At 31.9% G+C, this 22,479-nt stretch overlaps 1 protein-coding gene across 13 annotated transcripts in view; it reads left to right on the top strand.

The window, feature by feature from the left end:
- Positions 1 to 22,479, top strand: part of LOC145277655 (dixin-like) — a 326,945-nt gene that overhangs the window by 177,202 nt on the left and 127,264 nt on the right. For all 13 annotated transcript variants that reach the window (XM_080129265.1, XM_080129264.1, XM_080129262.1 and 10 more), the window contains one exon: positions 8,169 to 8,298. In XM_080129265.1, coding sequence (XP_079985391.1) covers positions 8,169 to 8,298 — 130 coding nt within the window. The remainder of the gene's footprint in view (positions 1 to 8,168; positions 8,299 to 22,479) is intronic.

Raw genomic sequence — 22,479 nt, 5'->3', positions numbered from 1 at the left:
GTAGAATAGAGTGGGTTCAGAAACAATTTGAAATGTAATTCGTGTAGTTTTGTCATTGTTGCTTATTGACTTGTGACAGTACATTGTCTTAAAAAAATGGACATTTTTTTATTTTTTTAATTATTTTGTCGTTTTTATGATTTCTTTCAAATGCACCAATAATATTCACTATAGATGTTTTTTCTTTTCTCAAAGTAATTTATGAACAGAATACTTTGTGCATCCCAAAATACAGAGGACAAAACCTTGCCTGCTGATGTTTGCATCTTTGATCCTTTTTTTTTTGTTTGGACAGCTTTCAATTGCTGCTGTCCACTCAGCTGACTGCCGATTTGACTTCAGAGTGGTTGATCCATGTTTCATCCATTATCAGATATCAGCACAAACATTTTCTTGTGTTGTATTGAAACAATTGTAAAACAATACTCTGAATTGCTGAATTGTTTTTTTTTTTTTTTTTTTTACATAGGCATCACCACATTATCAAGGCCCAGAGGCCACTGTTACCGTGTTGTTGTTGCTTTTAATTGACTGTATATGTCGCACCCATTTTAGACACAGCTTTATCATTAACAAATGTTCATGCAAAACAATACATTATCATTTAATATCTTCAACTCATCTGCTGTCTGTTGCAACTTCAATTTATGATCATCTAAAATAAGCTTGTGGAATTTTTAGGTTTTCCAGTACAACTGTCGAATTTGGGTGGACCTGAGATTTCAAGATCATCTATGTCTTTACAACTAAAAGTTAGCATACCACCTCTTAACCATTGTTTCCAATGGACAAAAGTCCAAATAAAACTTATCAAGCTATTGTTTTGCTTGAATAGTATGTTTTACAATCAGAAAGTAATGCTTTATCAATACATAAACTTCAGATTTTTTCATTGTTTTTAAAATTTGTTGCTTCATTTAAATAACTGTAACCTGTAAACTCAAGTAACTGTAATCCGGTTAAACTCAAATTTTGACACATATCATTTAAAGGTTAGTACTTTATAAAAATCACATGGATTTTTTTTATTAGTAGCACAAGATACAGTAGAACCCGAGGATATGGCATTAATCTGTTCCAGGGTTGGTGAAATTGACGTATTGTGGGGCCTAAGCAAAATTTTATACAGTACATATTAAAAATTAGTAACAAAATACAGTACATATAATACACATGTATATAATCAAATAAAATTATAAAAAACACCGTAAGGCAGGGCAAATACTGTAACTAGGGTCTGGAAAAACATTGTATTCCACATCGTAACATGAAAAAACTGTATCCCAGTGTTCTACTGTATATGGCAGGTCCAGGACTTATTGACTTGATATGTTAGATGTATCCACACATAAGAAAGCAGCTCTGGTTGTCCATCTGTCATGCATAAGTTTGAACCAGCACTTAACGTTGCTAAACATGGAACATATTACAGTGTCAGGAGCTGTTGAACCTGACATAGTGTTATGGGACAAGAGGGAGGAAAGTAGCAACCCTAGTTGAAATCGGTGTTCCTAATGATGCTAGCTTAAACAGAGCTGAGAGGGAGGAGATAACAAAATACTAGGGTGATATGTATGACATGAAAAGAACTGGAATCGTAGGAAGATCTCCATCGTTTCAGTAATTTTGGGACCAATCAGGTTCATGAAAAAGAATTTCAAAAACTATCTGGTTAATATATCTTATGAATCAAGTGCTCGAGAGATACAAACAATTGTGCTCAAAGTGATTGTAAGAATCTTTAAAAAAAACCTTTTGGTTGGAGTCCCTGAAATACTAGGTCAATGTCTGACATCCAACAGAATGCCCCATCCCCAGCAAAATAATGGTGGGGAGATCGCATCTTAAGAATATCAACTGCAAAAATTGAGTTTAGTTAATTATTTTTTTAAAGTCCATTTTGGTAAAACAAAAAACAAAAAACAAAAAAAAAATTAAAAAATGGAACTTGCTTTTAATGTGCATTTTTTTTTTAAATTTTAAATGGAGTTAAATAACCAGATAATGTAGATCCTTTGCCTGCTTGTTAGGACAAAGTATAGAATCAGAACAGTTACTACACTTCATCTTTTCTGTTTTTGTTTAGTGAGGAAGAAATCCTTCTAGACTAGAGCAATTTTAATTTTTTGTCTAAATCCAGAGTTTCTAATTTTTGGAGCTGGATTTTCCCCACATTAAAAAATGACCTCATGTCTAGCTCTGTCCTCGCAAGGAGGCAAGCAAATATGAACTTAATTTGCTGATTAAGCTTTCAGTTTTTCATTACTCGTTTTTGAATTCATTGGAGTATTTTTGGATTTTTCGGATTACTGTTCTCATGTGTTATTTTCACGTTTCAGTTGATGTAACCTTCGACATTCTTCAGGTATATTTTGTAGAACTTGGGAATCTTTCTATCAAATTTGGGAATCTGCACGGAATTTTGAATGGAATCCATTATTTAATCCGCAGTGATAGCATGCTCTCGTTCCATCAGTCATGACTGGCTAGAAGTTCTAAATAATTTGCAATTGTATTTCGAGGTTCACCTGCATTGAAGATCGAACCTTCAATCTCTAGAAGAGTGTAACTTACAACTGAATTTTACCAAGTACCATGGTTTAAACAAAACGGTTCTGTTCAAAATTCTGTGCAGATTCCCCAAGTTTAACAAGATACACTTGAAGAAGGTTGAACCTTACATCAACCGAAACGTGAAAATAATATTTTTCATTACTTGTTAACTGATGTACGACAATGCTCTCCAAACCTTGAATTGCATTTCTTTTTTTTTTTTTTTTTTTTCTTTTTTTAGCAAGAGACAATGCAACATCACAAAAATTGGTCTTATTGATTTATTCCGATTTGGCTTTCCATCAATCATTGATTTTTTGTCCTCAATTTCATATTACAAGAGGTTTTACATGGATTATTAAATTGTGGAAAAAAAAAATGTTTCGTTTGTTAAAAGAGAGATGGAAAGAAGAAAATATTGGATATGGAATATTTCCTACTATAGAATATTAATTGCTTTCTGCTATTGATAACTCCCACAATAATATTTTCTTTGTTAAATATACTAGCAGGGCCCGTATGGAAATTCCATGGGGTTTTCAACAGTAAATCTGTATATTTTACTGTTAATAATAGTATTCCTGTATTATTTGGATTATTCAGACTAATATTTTCGTGTTGTTATTTTTATAACGTTTCGGTTGATGTAATCTCTGACCTTATTCAGATTCATGAATCTTTATGTCAAACTTGGAAACTTATGCAGAATTTTGAACAGAGCTCTTTATTTCATCCACAAAGGTAGATTGTTTTCGTTCTATTAGTCATGGCTGGGTAAAAGTGTTTATTTTGTAGAAGTCTTAAAGTCCAACATAAAAGTTACCATGCTCAAAAAGATGCACCTGAAGGTGGTCAGAAGTTATTAGGTTGGTGGCAAAGATAATGTCGTTTTTCTTTTTACTTGACGTTAAACGTCAAAAAACAACATTACTTTTGCACCAACCTAATACCTTTACTGAAAGATTGTGAAAATAACAACCAAGATGAGAACAGTAGTCCTTCTTAATAATCTAAATCATAGAAATTATCAATCCTCATGTTAAAAATTCTTAAACTTATTAGTTTCTTGTCATGTTTTATGTTTAAAATACATCCTTGCATAGCAGTAAGGGGCTTAGTCTGGTAGTCGGTTTGAACAGTTCAGATTGAAATAAAAATGTTTTATCGCTAAACATGCATATTCAATGGAGATGTCCTAAAAATGGATCCATTCCTGTTTGTTGCTACTTGCCGATGATGATATTTGTCTATTATTTGCGAAGATGACCATTATCATTAGTTGTTTTGTAAACCTAGAGATGGCTTGTCAGTTCGATCTGAACTCTAAACTGTCTCCCGCCTGTAGGGCATCTGTAGGGTGATTCTGTAGCAGAGGTGCTGATTACTCTATCTTTTTGAATAGCACTGTTGTATAGCCGTCTATATAACAAGTGTATATATTTACGTTTCATACAAGTAATTATGTCTAATGTGTATATAAGAAGTATATAAGTATATGTATAATGTATGTGCATACATCTATAATATAAATGTTTCTGTTATCTTCTCGTGAGTATAATGTGTATAAACATTAGTTTTATTGTAATGTTCTCTTTCATTTAGTGACTGGCTGCAGGAGGACATTTACACGTATAAAGACTTTTCATTTACCATGTGGCAATGCATAACATACACTAGGACACATACCGCCTTCCTCGTGGTTTGTCTGTAATTAAAGGGTTCTCTGGAAGAAAACACAAAGTTATATTTTTATATAGCTTTATTTCATCAGTGGTTATTTCCCATCAGAGCCGCAAAGCGTTGTAAGTCATGTTCCTCCCAGCTTCCAAACGCGGAGATGATATCTTCCATGCTAACTGTTCCAACTCTCCCACTCTGACTATCTCCACTTTAAAACTCTATGTGCATTTGTAAACTATCTCATTATATCATCAACTCATACACAAATCTGCTGATCCATCTTTGTCACATATTTTATTTATCTAACATTCCAACGTTAACATTTCTGATACATTTCTACCATAAATATCTTATCTGTAAAACACCTAATTCATCTCGATACATATTTCTACCATAAATATTTTATCTGTAAAACACCTAATTCATCTCGATACATATTTCTATCATAAATATCTTATCTGTAAAACACGTAATTCATCTCGATACATATTTCTACAATAAATATCTTATCTGTAAAACACCTAATTCATCTCGATACATATTGCTACCATAAATATGTTATCTGTAAAACACTTAATTCATCTCGATACATATTTCTACCATAAATATCTTATCTGTAAAACACCTAATTCATCTTGATACATTTCTACCATAAATATCTTATCTGTAAAACACCTAATTCATCTCGATACATATTTCTACCATAAATATCTTATCTGTAAAACACGTAATTCATCTCGATATACATTTCTACCATAAATATTTTATCTGTAAAACACCTAATTCATCTCAATACATATTTCTACCATAAATATCTTATCTGTAAAACACGTAATTCATCTCGATACATATTTCTACCATAAATATCTTATCTGTAAAACACCTAATTCATCTTGATACATTTCCACCATGAATATCTTATCTGTAAAACACCTAATTCATCTTGATACATATTTCTACCATCAATATTTAATCTGTAAAACACCTAATTCATCTCGATATATATTTCTACCATAAATATCTTATCTGTAAAACACCTAATTCATCTCGATACATATTTCTACAATAAATATTTTATCTTTAAAACACCTAATTCATCTTGATACATATTTCTACCATAAATATCTTATCTGTAAAACACCTAATTCATCTTGATACATATTTCTACCATAAATATCTTATCTGTAAAACACCTTATTCATCTCGATACATATTTCTACCATAAATATCTTATCTGTAAAACACCTAATTCATTGCGATACATATTTCTACCATAAATATCTTATCTGTAAAACACCTAATTCATCTCGATACATATTTCTACCATAAATATTTTATCTGTAAAACACCTAATTCATCTCGATACATATTTCTACCATAAATATTTTATCTGTAAAACACCTAATTCATCTTGATACATATTTCTACCATAAATATTTTATCTGTAAAACACCTAATTCATCTCGATACATATTTCTACCATAAATATTTTATCTGTAAAACACCTAATTCATCTCGATACGTATTTCTACCATAAATATCTTATCTGTAAAACACCTAATTCATCTCGATACATATTTCTACCATAAATATTTTATCTGTAAAACACCTAATTCATCTCGATACATATTTCTACCATAAATATTTTATCTGTAAAACACCTAATTCATCTCGATACATATTTCTACCATAAATATTTTATCTGTAAAACACCTAATTTATCTCGATACATATTTCTACCATAAATATTTTATCTGTAAAACACCTAATTCATCTCTATACATATTTCTACCATAAATATGTTATCTGTAAAACACCTAATTCATCTCGATACATATTTCTACTATAAATATCTTATCTGTAAAACACCTAATTCATCTCGATACATATTTCTACCATAAATATTTTATCTGTAAAACACCTAATTCATCTCGATACATATTTCTACCATAAATATTTTATCTGTAAAGCACCTAATTCATCTCGATACATATTTCTACCATAAATATTTTATCTGTAAAACACCTAATTTATCTCGATACATATTTCTACCATAAATATTTTATTTGTAAAACACCTAATTCATCTCGATACATATTTCTACCATAAATATTTTATCTGTAAAACACCTAATTCATCTCGATACATATTTCTACCATAAATATCTTATCTGTAAAACACCTAATTTATCTCGATACATATTTCTACCATAAATATTTTATCTGTAAAACACCTAATTCATCTCGATACATATTTCTACCATAAATATCATATCTGTAAAACACCTAATTCATCTCGATACATATTTCTACCATAAATATTTTATCTGTAAAACACCTAATTCATCTCGATACATATTTCTACCATAAATATTTTATCTGTAAAACACCTAATTCATCTCTATACATATTTCTACCATAAATATCTTATCTGTAAAAGACATAATTCACTTCGATACATATTTCTACCATAAATATTTTATCTGTAAAACACCTAATTCATCTTGATATACATTTCTACCATAAATATTTTATCTGTAAAACACCTAATTCATCTCAATACATATTTCTACCATAAATATCTTATCTGTAAAACACCTAATTCATCTCGATACATATTTCTACCATAAATATATTATCTATAAAACACCTAATTCATCTCGATACATATTTTCTAACATTCTATTTTCAAACATCAACAATGATCATATAATAAACATTCAGGTTACTTGCTGTTACCCCGGCAGTACTCTTATATAACAGCACATTTCTGCTCATGTACCTCAATGTGTACAGATTCAGCAGCCATGGCCCCTTTCCTAAAGGAGCTGTTTTGAGGGTCTTGAATCTGACATGTGGCATATATGACCTGTGTAATAAACCTTACACCATTGCAGCATACTGTATTGCTGCTAACAGTGTAACTTCATCATTTTCTTTTCTCTATTTATCCCACGCAGTGAGGTGGACCACATTTGATTTTTCCCTCCACCATAATATGATTAAAAACTTGATCAGTTTGAACTCTACCCATCTGAAGATCTTTATGTAGTGCATCCAACCATTTTTGTGTCTACCATCTTGACTTTTTCTCAGAATCCTCCATCTGGAATCCTGTTTTCGTGATGATGTCATTTGCGCGACAGTTCTAGTCATTTATTACTCAAATCATCCTATATCAGTAGACATAGATGAAATGTTGACAAAATCCCAACTTCAGAGGTGGTGCTGTGACTTTGTTTTTTTTCTAATGGTTTAATATGTATATCACTTTTATGAAGACATTGACAAATGAGAACGTACTTTCTGTCAGTGTCATTAATTCATGTGCAAATGCAAGCAGCAAGTATTATCGACTACTAAATATGACTCCAGACAACTTTATTTATGAAATCATTTTCCAAAAGTTAATTAACCATGAAAGAATATTAAACAAACTATTTACACGTATTCATACTAAATTCTGAAATCTTTTTTTTTTGTTTTGTCTTTACTAATGGAGAAACTTTCAGTTGAATGATGATGAATATTAGGAGAAGATTGGAAATAATGAGTAGAATTAACAAAGTTTGATTATTTAACTTTGCTAGGAGACATTGGTGGAAATGTTGAGAAATTGTGAACACCAGAAAGTGATGCTGTGACTTTTTTTTTTAATCTAATTGATGGATATGTATATGGATCTGTATATGTCTACAGCACCTAGTATTTCTAAATGGTTCTCCATATGGTGCTGACCAGGCTCAATGTTGCTTAACTTCAGTGATCTAATAGGAAGCAGTCTGTCAGCATGATTATGCCACAATTTCTGTTATTTACTGGAATATATTTTTATGTCTTCATGTGTATATTTTTGTCTTTGAAGTAATAAGGTTTGAATGTGTTTCCTTGAAGATGGAGATATCATTCTTCTGATTTTTTTGATTTTTTTTACAGCAACAACTTCATGCTTATGAAGCCTGGGTGAATGCTCAGCTCCGAAAACGGGCAACCGCTCGGCAGGTTGAAGATCTAAGAAATGACGTGAAAGATGGAGTTGCTCTCATTAATCTTATTGAAGTGGTTTGTAAGTATTGCTTTTGCTTTTTTGGTATCTTCTTAGAAGGAACTATTTTCTAAAAGAGTTCTGAATATGGCCTATTATAGACTTGTGTTCCATCTTTTTGGACTTACATGAGAATTTCTCTTCCATTTCATTCCATTGTAAATTACCATTGAGAGACTCTTATTTGGATGGTTGAAAGATTTTTTTTTATATGGATGTATATAGAAAGGTTAGAGAAAGGCAACTTAAAAATGCTTCTTTGTTTGGATTCTTCAGACTACTGTTTTCATCTTGAGTGCTATTATCACAACATTTTGGTCAACCATCTTCAGGTGTATCTTGTCAAAGTCGGGAACTTACACAGAATTTCAAACACAACCCTTTATTTAATCCACAAGAATACCATGCTCTTGTTCCGTCAGCTATGACTAGGTATGTAATTCATAATTGTAGTTTAACTGTTACCCACACCTTCCAGAAGTGTAAGTTTTACAACTGAATCTTACTGACTACTTTATCCACTATTCCACTACTGTTTGCAGACAGAAAGATTCCTGAATTTGACAAGATACACCTGAAAAAGGTCAGAAGTTACATTGATTGAAACGTGAAAATAACACTCAAGATGAGAACAGTAGTCCGAAGAATCCAAATAATATGAATAATCAATCCTCATCTCAAAAATTCAGAAAATGTGCTTCTTTATTTCAAACCACATGGTTGCAGTACCGCCAATATATTGAAATTACAGGTGCTCAAAAAGCAGTAAATAAGTGTACCATGCCTGGTGAATTCTTTAACTGTTCTGCTAGCCCAAGAATCCACAAAATTACGAAGAGGGGCTTGTACAATCCTTGCTTTGTAATTATAAGCACAACCATCCTTGGAGCCGGTATCCATTGTCTCTCAAGACTGAACAAAGGCCATGAGTTACTGAGTATGGTATTTACAGTTCTTTCCACAAATAAGCATGAATGTAGCACAAAGCTTGTTGTTTAACCCATTAGTACCCATGGTTTATTTTTTAGGACCAGAAAGATAATTTACCATTTTTCAGCAACATCTGTATTTTTTAGTCATAAAGATTGAAGTGTCTTTCAAATATTACATCCACTATCAGATCTATATTGGCAACACTGATGTCTCAGTTTATTGTGAAAATCTAGAGTGGAAGGATACAATAAGTTTCATCTATTATTGAATCCAAAATTTTTGGAGGAAGTCGTCTTTATAAAATAACCAACATTTTCATATAGTACTATCAGGACTACCCGACATTGCTCTAAGCAAAAGTTTACCTTATTTCTAATAAAACTCCTCAGTACCTCTCTCTACTCATCTTTCTTCCTTCGTTTTCCTCTCTCCTTAATTCCCTCTTTCTCTCTAGTTGGACACACACACACCTCTTTTCTGTCTTTTATATAATAGATTAATCGGGCATGAGTCAGTAATTTCTTTTCAAATATGTAAGAACACTGAAAAAAATGACCCTTCTGACAAAATCTGGCCCAGTTGACCTTAAAAAAAGTTTTTTCTAAATTTTAGATATTATTCATCCAGAGCAATACTAATCAAAAATATACCAACTTTGTGGGTGTTTGTTTTTTCCTTGTTTTTTTTTTTTTTAACTGAACATACAAATACACAGAGACAACAGCCCTATAAAATAAAGCAAATATTTTAAAGTAATTTTGCTGACAAAAGATTTTTGGTTATAAATTAAATAAGAGAAAATGGGTACTAATGGGTTAATATAGGTAATCCAGCTGCTCCTCTAAAATGGGTCACTCTGGAATGTTTAAAAAAATATGCCTCCCCTTCGAAAGAAGGAGTGATTACTTTTAATGATTATTATTTCCAGCCTGAAGTTCATATATGTATCCTGTATCCCTGATACATACACTTGTAAAAAAATACAGTAAAATTTTTATCTGTGTGTCATATGACTGCACTCACTTGTGGTTCAGAAAGAAGAGAAAGATTTGATCAGCTCACCATAATTTTTTCATGGATTGGTTGTGTGCAATTATGTCTTAAAAAGGAAAATTACTTTTCAAAACAAGAACTTATGTACTTTTTTAAGATTATTTTATGAACAATAATCATTTATTTCATTCAATCTTATTTATGATTTAACTTGTAAATTTCTGTCGTACAGAAAAAAGTGATGCTGAGGGGGTATAGAAAAATAAAAGAAAGTCTCTTTTTTATAACTTTCACTTTTATTGAGTTAGACAAAATTGCCTTAGTTTTATCCTGAATTATGTGTTTTGAATTTAGTTTTGGTGAATGAGGATCATTATTTTATGATGCTTCGTTTAGTCAATTGAAAAACAATATCAAGAATTTTGTTTGTAATAACGTAGCAAGTTTGTGCATGTGTGAAAATAATGTTAAAAACGGTAATTTTACATGAAGTTAGATTAAGTTGAAAAAGTGGAAAATTCTGTTAGAAGTTAAAAATTAGAATACATGTCAAGATGTGATGTTGTAGGTAGGAAGTCACCAGAGATACGTAGCAGATATGCTGATAAAATCGTTTTCTTCTTTCTGAATTGCAAAAGAGAGTTGTCACAATTTGGACAGTTGTTTCCTCCCCGTAATAGGAATGGGTTAAAGGAAGATCCTAACGATATTAATATCAATAAAACATGCATATGGTAAATGAAAAGAAAACTTCCAAAAGAATTATTGAGCCTCCAATGATTTTCTGCTTATAGTAAAATCTTCTATAAATATAAAAGCGAAAATATATGTATGTATGTTTGTATGTGTGTTCACTTTTTCTGTATGTCTACAAAAGGCTTTTTTCAGAGAAGCAGTCAGTCGGTTCACAACTTTTTAAAACTTTTTATATCACATATAAATCATAATATCTCAGAGTTAACAACGAAGCTCGCCTGTCTATTTAATTTGCTCGATTTTAGAAAGATATTCAACATCTGTCGCTCGCTGCATGTGTATTAGTCTTTTTCCTATAATATCTTGGGAAAATAAAAATAAAAAAAAGCGTTCCCGCAGTAAATGAAATACTACCCCGCAGTCAAACTTGACCTCATTAACTCATTAAAATGGGCACCTGACAAATCCAAGTAATTAAATGAATTCAAACGTGTTTCTGTTAGCATCTCGCAGTGGGGCAGTGGTTAACGTCGCACTGTTTTTTTTTTTCACACTTTAATTTACAACTTTGCTTCAACGCTTTGGGTTCGATCCTCATACTTACCTACCAAAACATCTTTTTTAACCCCCTCTCCCCCCACCCCCCAGAGTTTCCACACACACCTCCAAACACCCGGGTAACCCCTTGCTAGTTATTCTATAAAAGACTATGGAAATCAACACATATATGGCATCTGCTAACAATAAAATAAGGAGAGAAAATGAACTATTGCTATGTGGTATCTATACAACAGTACTCTAGCTGTTTATATGATGAGCTGCTGTCCGGTTAACTTGCTGAGATCAAAGCATTGGTACACACTCCCCCACCCAGATTTTCATTGTTCCTGTCTGGAATTGAGACCCTTTTAGAAATTAACCTGCTTGTTTTCAGCACCCATCAAGCCGGAAAACAATCAGTGGTCTACTACCTAGAAAGGGTTGGGAGGGTGTTACTAACATTTTTTGTTTATTTTTTTAACATTTCCCCCATCCCACACCAATGAAATTCTATCTCTCATAAAACAATATTTTTTTTATAAAATTCTATTTTTTTATAAACAGTATATATATATATATATATATATATATATATATATATATATATATAAAATAAAGATATTGTCTTTGAAAAATTATTCAAATTTTCAAAAAAAAAACCATAAATTTGGAAGGAAAATATACAAAATTTTAATTATCCAAAAAGGAGTACAGAAAAACAAGAAAAACCTTAATCCATGGAGTTTTAAAGAATGCAATTCTTCTCATCATACAATAAATTTTGCAGGTTGATGCACCAAAGGAAACTAACAATATGAAATTAATTATACTTGCATCAAAAAAGTTATTAAACAGTAACAGTTTATAGGGATTCAATGAGATTAAGAAACAGGAAAAAGGGAGGAAAAAAAGCGATTTGATGTGGGAATCTTAAGTAGGATGCCTCCTAGTGTGTTAGTGGTATTATGATGAATGAGAACTCTAGTTAGGATTAGCGTAGACAACCAAAGGTACGGCGACGAGGATGACCAAATGCCCCCCCCTCATCCCTCTGCAATTTTTTTTGATTGGCCTTGTGCCTAATTTTGTTTTGTTAGTTTTCTTTGGCAAATTAAAATATATAAATCAAAGAATTTGTTTACTTTAGTGCTATGATAACTGTAGATAACTTTAGATTCTAGATAACTGAATTATGTGTTTTAAATTTATTATAACTTTGTTAAAATTTTGTTGAATGAGGATCATTATTCTGTGATGCTTTGTTTAGTTATTAAGAACTTTGTTTTGTGATAATGTAGCATGTAAAAATAAAGTTAAAAACGTTTTTTTTTTAATATAACGTTAGATTAAGTTGAAAAAAGTGAAAAATTCAATCAGAAGTTAAAAGACTAGAATTAAAGCTATTTGTCAAGATATGACATCATGGATAGATATGTATAGCAGATAAGCTGATAAAATCTTTTTCTTCCTTCTGAACCATAAAAGATAGTGGTCACATTTAGGATGGCTGCTTTCACCCCCTAATGGGGATGAGTTGAAGGAAGACCTGCACGATATTATATAGCATCAAGGAAAACCTGTATAATATAAATGAAAAGAAAAATTCTGAAAGAATTGTAAAACCCCAAATGATTTTATACTGTCATTAAAATTGTATTAAAAAGACAGTAAAAATCGATGTGCATCACAACAAATACCCAACATCTGTTAACAAAAAAGAAAATGAAGAAAATGAACTATTGCTATGTGTTATCTACACAACATGACTTCAGCTTTTTAAATGAAGAGCTGCTGTTCAGTTGTGGTTTTCTTCAGTAATGAACAACTGCAGTTTTTTTCTTCATCCCCTTTTTGTCTTCTTTGTGTTGCTTCAAGTAAATAATCTGGTACACCTCATTGCTGTACATATGCTCGCCTTCTTCAAATGATGCTCCCAGTCCTTCAAATGGCCTGTTTTTATGCAGCTCAGAATCATCTAATTTGCATAAAAACAGCAAGAATTAACATTACTTTCACATGACCCTTGCCTCACCATTTTGTTTTTTCTATTGTTAAGTAACTAGACCTTACAAAACACACAGAGACTGTTAATCTGCTGGGATCAAAAATTGGTCAACCATAATGCTAAGATAACTTTTAAAATATAGTTTCTTGAATTCTGATTAAGTGACTGATTTTATTTTGAATTTATTAATTTAATTTAACAAAAAACAAAGCAATTATTTTCTAACTCTATATTCTATTAAAAAGTTATAGTGTTTTTGGAGTTTGTTTGCACACAAATAGAAACATTTGATTGGTTGATAAAAAAGGAATAGGAAGAGTACATATTACTAAGGAAGAAGAAAGAGATTGGTAGGCACAAATTTTGTTAAATCCAAGCATGATCGTTCGTTAAGATGTGTGACTGATTTTTTTTTTACAAGTTTGAACTGTTGTAAGTCTAAAGGATTTTTTAAAAACTATGTATGAATTTTATAAATTTACAGAAATTAACATAATATAATAAAAAACAATATTACATAAATATTTATTTTTAACTAAATGACCTTTTCTTTGTATCTTGATCTTAATTGTCATAAGGAGATATAAACGTGATGCAGGAACTGTTCAGAGAATTAATAAATTTTATCTGTTCTGGGGCAGATATTCTAGTTTGAAAAAAATATTTTGTTGAGAGTAATCGAGAGGATTAAAATTGCTTTTTGACATTGCAATTTGCTAAGAAAATTGAATCGCTGTGTTTGTTGATTAAAAAGTTTTATAAATTAAAAAAAATAAACTGCACGTACATTGAAAAATAAATGTTCTCTCGCCCTCATAAATCGACCTTGTGATGGAAAACAAAACAGTTAATCTTTTAAAATGTTTATTTATATGTCACGTGTGTTGAAAGTAAACTGTTGTCAACCAGAACGTGTCCATTTTTGTTTTGTTTATTTTTTAGGTTCCTTAAGACTTAATCGATAAAGAGTTTCAAGTCCTAGTCCAATACCTAACAGCTGCTAAACTCCTGACCGACAAACAATATGGATTTAGGCAAGCCCGTTCAATAGCAGATATCTTAACTGTAGTCTTTGAACGTATATACTGTTCACTGGACAAAACAGAGGAAGGTAGAGCAGTAGCCCTTGATATATTTAAGGCTTTTGACAGGGTATAGCATGATGGTCTTCTAAAGAAAATTAGATCATATGGTATCACTGGAAGAATACATAATGTAATTAAATCCTTCTTAAGTAAGAGAAAAATCCAAGTTGTCCTCGATGGTCGTACATCTAAACAATATGATATAAATGCGGGAGTACCTCAGGAGTCTATCCTTAGACCTTTATTATTCCTGATATTCATAAATGACCTCCCTGATAAAATTGTTTTGCCGATGACACCACTCTCTATAATAGGCATGAGGGGAAAACAAATGAAACATAACTAAGGACATGGCAGAAACACGAGAGGATGACCTCCAATCTGTAGTGTAACAGGGACAAAAATGGATGATCACATTCAATGCTGCCAAGACTAAGCTTGTTTCCTTCAATAACTACAAGAAACCTTCTCTACCAACAATAGCAATGGCCAAGAAAGTACTTCTTTTAAACTCCTCGGCCTAACGTTTACAGGGAACATGAACTGGAATAGATACATTGAGAGCATTGCCAAGGCTGCTGCGAGGAAGGTGGACTCTCTCTACCATGCTAGAAAATTACTTACGCCTGAAAGTATCCTGTACCTCTATAAGGCCACCATTCGCCCATGTATGGAGTACTGTTGTCACATTTGGGCTGATGCATCTGCTGCTTGTCTCTCACTCCTGGACAGGGTTCAAAAGAGAGTCGCCAACCTGATAGGTCCTGAACTGTCCAATCGACAAATGTTGCATCCCTTTGCCTATTCTACAAATACTTTACTGGTGAATGCTCTGATGAACTACAAGCACTTGTATCTCCTCGACGTGACTACCCCCGACAAACCCGACAAGCAACTAAGTCCCACCCCTTTATAGTAGAGATCCCTAGGTGTAAGAAAGCCTTTTACTCCAATAGTTTCTTCCCCAGAACTTCAAGTCTTTGGAAATCCCTTCCAGAATTCTGCTTTCCCAACTGTACTGATATGCAGAAGTTCAAGTGCAATGTGAACAGCATCTTGTTGCTCATCTTCCTTCATAGTGCCCATGCAAATTATGTCCCTGATAGTAGCCCCCTACTTCAAATTGGCACTGTGCCTTGTTTGGGGTGAAATTGAATTAAAAAAAATAATAATAAAAAAAACAAAAAAAACACTGAATTTCCTAGAGGCGAATTCAATCACCTGTGAGTTCTAGGAACTAACTACATTAGAACCCTAGAACTAGAACTCATTGCTGAATCAGTTCTTTCTGGACGAGCTCTTGATCACGTGTGTGTGTGTGCCAACGTTTCATGTAATCATATCTTGTAATGAAATATCCTGTTCTCGAAATTGAGAGTAACCTGATCTTCATTGATTCCATTAGTCATGATCTTTTGTCACACTATCTTTGCTGAGTATATAATGCGCATTTCTCTCATTCTGATATCATTTATATCGTTATGTATCTAAATATAGAAGACAATGATCATTGTATACATACTATCAAAAAGGTAATTTAAAAAAAATGTTGTTATCCGTATATGCACCTGATGTCCCGTAACAGGGATTTAATGTTCTTTTTTCTCAGTCACTTTCGCATAAACTGCATTAGTTTCTCCTGTTTCAATACACACATACATAATATGTGTGTGTGTGCATTGAAGCAGAAGAAACTACTTGCACATATATGTATATGTGTATGTGTGTGTATTTATTCATATATGTATTATGGAAGATGAGAAAAACGTTGGTACCGTTGGTTTTAAATCCAAAACAAAGGGAGCCAATGTATGGTCACCTATGTCAAACTCTCTTGGGCCTCTGTTTATCTGTTTTTCCAGAAATGGCATCTTGCATGCTGCATGGAACCATGTCATATATATATATATGTATATATATATATATATATATATATATATATATATATATATATATATATATATATATATATACTAGCAGAAGTACCCGTCGTTGACTGGGTTCAAAAACAGCCTACAGAAAATGGACTGTGACTGATGAAAGTATGATAGGTTATGAAAAGGAGGGGGTTGTAAAGAGATAGGTTTTGATACTCAAAAATTTTACCCTAAGCAAAATATGATAAAAGTAAAGATATTTTTCGCAAAAATATATTTTTTATATTAACTTTGTTTCCATTCATAGCCAAGAGTGACCAACAAAATGATGTTTCCTTACAAAGAGAAAATGTTATATATGTAATGATATAAATATACAAGAAATAAATGTTATCATCGTCAATAAAAGTTACTTTTATGGTAGAAAAATTCATTAGTTTGTATTTTTAAGTAGTTTGTAAAAATTGTTTTTTTTTTAATTCACGAACCAGTTTAAAAAGAAATCAGAATGGCAGCGATTTTGAAATGGAGAGCCCCGTTTTCAATTTGAAGGAGGGGCACCTGAGCATTCTGTTTTAACAATTTAAGAGAGTTCCGTCAAAGTAAGGAATATTTATAAACATATTTTAATGTTTTCCATTATTTTGTGCTTGAGGAATATTCGATTATGGCATGTGTAGTTTATATAAAAATTCATTTAAGTAGTTATCACCTCAAATTTTGTTTTAATTTCAGTTCGCTGAAATTATTTTAAGTAAAGAGCATTAAAAACTATTTCAAAACAAAAAAGCATGAACTGAACTTTTATTGACTATGATAACATTTATTTCTTGAATATTTATTTTTTCGGGTAGTCGTTTGTTGGCTTTTCTGCTGAACACTCTTATGAAATAATATTGATGAAATATCGAAAAACAAAGAAACAAAGTTTTGAAAAATAATGAAGCTTTATTTACTTTAGTAAAATAATCTAAAACAGCAAAATGGAACATTAAAAAAGTAAACACGTAATTACTTTAGTTTTTTAAAGCAAAGAATCGATATAAATATGAATAAGAAGAAAATGGCGCCCTTTTCAAGCAGAACAGCTTCGTTTCAGTTTTACAGTATTGAACGGTGTAGTATTGCACCATTGGATTCAGGATTGTACTATTGTAATGTAAAGAATACGCAGAAAGAGTTGTAATCCACTGAATTCCTTCTAGTACACTGACAAAAAAAAAAAAGCTTAAACAGATATATAAATAAAAATAAAAAGGTTATGTAAATGTTTTTAAAAAGACACGTATTCATGTGAGCAGGATGTTTTCCTTCTTTTGACACGATAACAAGTAATGTTTTTATTTTTTATTATTTATCTATTTATCTATTTTCGAAAGAGTGCCACGTGCCAAGTGTCGAGAATTATCTAAAGTTCCGACTTTTTTGTTGGCTTTCACTTTAATAAGAAAGTGAATTTATGAGGTAAATTTATTGGACACAATATGATTCAACTCCAAAAAATAAATAAAAGCTAACGTGAATTAAGATTAAAGTTAAGGTGTTATTGTGGACCCTCACCCCTTTTAAAAAACCTTGTTAAACTTTGTGACATATTTCCATTCTATGGAGGTCAGGCGCGAACGAACACCCCATAATTTTATTATACCATATTTCTTCAAACTGAAACATAATTATCAAAGTATACTTACGCAAATAGATATGAAAAGTCTTTGTTACAGTTTGTGCCATATTTCTATAGAGTACAGGTGCGAACGCAGATCCCATAATTTTATTATACCATCTCTATTAAAGTTGAAACATACTTATCAAAGTATTCTTATGTACATCTATATCAACAAACCTTGTAAACGTTTTTTTTTTTTCATTTTTTATTTCCATACTTTGTGGGCCGTGCGCGAACGCAGACTCCACAACTTTTATGAACCACCATTCTGCCAGATCAAACATACCCATTCCTGATCCTCGATACATCTTCTATCATTATATGTAATCAGTTTTTTAAAATAGTCAACCATAAAGGAGCCTATTTGTGACAAAACACACACACGCACACAGCTTTATATTATATATATATATATATATATATATATATATATATATATATATATATATATATGACATAGTTCCATGCAGCATGCAAGATGCCATTTCTGGAAAACAGAAAAACAAAGGCCAAAGAAAGTTTGACATAGGTGACCAGACATTGGCCCCATATATATATATATATATATATATATATATATATATATATACTAGCAAAAGTACCCGTCGTTGACTGGGTTCAAAAACAGCCTACAGAAAATGGACTCTGATTTATGAAAGTATGATAGGTTATGAAAAGGAAGGGTTGTAAAGAGATAGCTTCGAATTTGGGGGTATCAAAACCAAAGCAAAATATGATGAAAGTAAAAATAAAATAGATAAACCCCATAATTTATTATACCATACCTGTCCACACTGAAACACTTATCACAATATTCTGTGGATCTATATTAAAAAACCTTGTTAAACTTTGTGACATATTTCCATTCTATGGAGGTCAGGTGCGAACGAACACCCCATAATTTTATTATACCATATTTCTTCAAACTGAAACATAATTATCAAAGTATACTTACACAGATAGATATGAAAAGTCTTTATTAAAGTTTGTGCCTATTTTCATTCTATGGAGGCCAGATGCAAACGCAGACCCCACAATTTTATTATACCATCCCTATTTAAGTTAAAACATACTTATTAAAGTATTATTATGTACATCTATATCAAAAACACTTGTAAACGTTTTTTTTTGTTTTAATTTTTTATTTCCATACTTTGTGGACCAGTCGCGTATGCAGACCCCACAATTTTAATGAATCATCATTATGCCAGATCAAACATACACATTCTTGTGTCTCGATACATCTTCTATCATTATATGTGATCAGTTTTCTATAATAGTCAACCATATAGGAGCCTATTCGTAACCAGACACACACACACACACACACACACGCACACACAGACGTTCAGCTTTATATTATAGATATAGCATAATCACATTGACACATCAAATCACCAAAGTTAAGCAATGCTGACATTCATCCAACATCTTTGCCTCATCAGTCAGCCTTATGAAATAAAAAGGGAAATATTTAAAATTATTGACATTGTTTATATATTATATATATAATCAGCATTTTTTTGTGATAAGGGTTGATAATTTGGAGCAAACGATGCAATATTGCTTTAACTCACAAGCTTTTCATATTTTTCCTATGTGCTTTACCTTTTAAAAAATCAATTCAATATGAGCTCTGGGTTCATATAATGTTTTCATTTTTTTCTAAGAGAAATTTTTGTCTAGTTTTTACCTAAAGCAGTCTCCAGTTTTTCTAGTGTTAGCGATAGATGATATCAACTCCTTAACTATTTTTTCAAAATGCACCATAAATGTGCAATAATAAGTTCTGGTGAGATATTTAACTCCACTACTTGTGCAATTCAGTTATAAACCTCATAAGAGTTTTTATTTATCTACCTCTCACAGCAAGAAAATAAGGTTAGGAAAGTAGGATTTGCAGCCACTTTTTTTTTTTTTTTGTCAGGCTGTGGTATTTGTTTCATTCAGCTCTAAAAAGTCCATCCTCCCAGGCTTTACCTTCTCTTTTTTAGAAGGAGTTAGTTTATAGCTAATTGTCAAAGGTTCCCTTACTTGGGAATATTAATCAGGCTGCTCAAGCAATTTTTAAAGCGTGAAAGTGTTCCATCTATTGTGCGTTGACTTAGTCTCTCTATTTGGCTTTATGCCACATCTTCCTGTGATGGAAGGGAGGTGAATATTTTGAGAAAAGATATCTCTCTTTCTCACACACACACAATTTTCAAATGATAGAGAATTCCAATATGGCTAGTGTGTTACTATCATGTCGCAAAAACACTTTTGGCACATGTGAATTTTAGCTTTTGAGAAAAATTACATAGAGGACATTGCAAAGGCTGCTGCAAAGAAGGTGGGTTCTTTCTATCGAGTTAGAAGACTACCCACGCCTGAGAATATCTTGTACCTTTACAAGGCAACCATTCGCCCATGCATGGAGTATTGTTGCCACATCTGGGCTGATGCATCTACCACTAGTCTCTCCCTCTTAGATAAAGTCCAAAAAAGAGTTGTCAATCTAATCGGTCCCACTTTATCAACTAAACTCCAGCCCCTGTCTCATCGTCCCAATATTGCATCACTGTGCCTGTTTTACAAATATTTTAATGGAATGTGTTCTGATGAACTCGTTTCACCTGTACCCCCTCGACATACATATCCCTGACAAACCCGCTTAGCAATAAGATCTCACCCCTTCACTGTTGTTGTCCCTAAATGCCAGAAAGCTTTCTGTTCTAATAGTTTCTTCCCTCGAACAGCTAGACTTTGGAATTCCCTTCCTGCTGCCTGCTTCCCTGGTTGTACTGATATGCAGAAGTTTAAATGTAACATAAACAAATATCTTGTTAATCTTTCCTAGACATGGCCATAAATAGTAGCCCCTTACGTCCAAGTGGCGATATGCTTTGTAAGGGGTGAACATGAGTAAAAAAAACAAAAACAAACAATTTTTGTTTCTATTTTTGAGAACTTCCACTCAGAACAGGGAAAGACAATTCAAGAAGTTTCTACAAAAATGCTAATATCATGTAATCTTTTGGTAAAAGCAAAACAAACACTAAATTAAATCAATAACACAAAATAAAACATTAATTAGCTGTGCATTTATTGAATTACAATAATGTATTTTAGGTTTTAAAAATAATTAGAATATCGAAATAGATTACAACATACATTTTTTGTATTTTTTCTTAAATGAATGAAAATGGTCATTATATGAAAATGAATGACTTTATTTCTCAAAGGGATTTTTAATGAACAATCTCAGAAAAGAAAATTCTGAAATTAATAAAAGTTGTTATTATATGAAAATATATGACATTAAAAAAAAAACGGATTTTTCTTTTTTCTTTTTTTTTTTATTGCAGAATTTAAATTTTCATGTGAACTTTTGAATTGTCTCCCCCTGTTCTGGATGGAAGTTTTTAAAAATGAAAACAAAAACTAAAATGCTCAAGTTTCAACTTTTTTCTCATATTAACAAGTGAATCTGATCATCCGGTTAATAAAAAGTAACAAAGATGGCAGTTTGCAGTTAATGTCAAATGTGTCATTTCTTTATTTGAAAATGGCAACAGTTTATTGATCATGATATTGATACTTGAAAAAAAATTAATGAATCATTAACAAACTTTTCTTTCTTTTTTTTTTTTATTCCTAAGTATGAAAAAAACAAATTGTATTTTATGTTTACTTTATTTAGCACCGGGTGCCCGGCATTGCCCGTGTGTTTGTAGGTGTGTGTTGAGAAAAAAAAAAAAAGTTGTAGTAGGCAGGCAAGCTCAAACCTGTGACTTGAAGTCGGAAAAGAAAGTGGAGGTGTGTGTAAGAGTGTCGGTTGAGTGAAAAAAAAAAAAGAAGGAAAATTGCGGACACAAAAAAACATTAGGAGTAGTAAGTAGGCTTTAACCCGTAATGTGCCAGAGGAAAAGAAGGTAAAAAACAAAAACGGTCTTATCAATGCAGCCACCGTGATTATAATGTCACGGATGGTCGAAATAACGTCTTTTATGTGACGTCATTGATGCAAAGTTTGAATGACTTGCAAAAATGTCAGCAAAAAATTCGACCTTCTTTGTAGAAAAGTGCCCAGTTGAGGGTGAAGGAATTAATGTTTTTAGCCAATTTTTACATATTTGTCAATTGAAGGGTCGAGCTTCAAAATGATACCGATCTTGTTAAAATCCATCGCCTCTGTCAAAAGTTTTAGGTAGACATACAAACATACATACATACATACAGACAGGTGAGATTTATACCATAGACTAACGAGGGGTACCCAGTGTTGCCCGGGTGATTGGAGGTGTGTGTGGTTTTAGGTAAATCAAAACTCCGGGGGGGGGGGGTAAAATAAAAAAAAAATGTTTTGGTAGGTAAGTATGAGGATCGAAGCCGAACCCTTGAGGCAAAGTTGGAAATTAAAGTGTG

This window comes from Euprymna scolopes, chromosome 6 (genome assembly GCF_053919585.1).
Source record: "Euprymna scolopes isolate OS-2025 chromosome 6, ASM5391958v1, whole genome shotgun sequence".
Classification (NCBI taxonomy): Eukaryota; Metazoa; Mollusca; class Cephalopoda; order Sepiida; family Sepiolidae; genus Euprymna; species Euprymna scolopes.
Note: the sequence above shows the minus strand (reverse complement) of the source record. Positions and strands in the feature narration are given on the sequence as shown.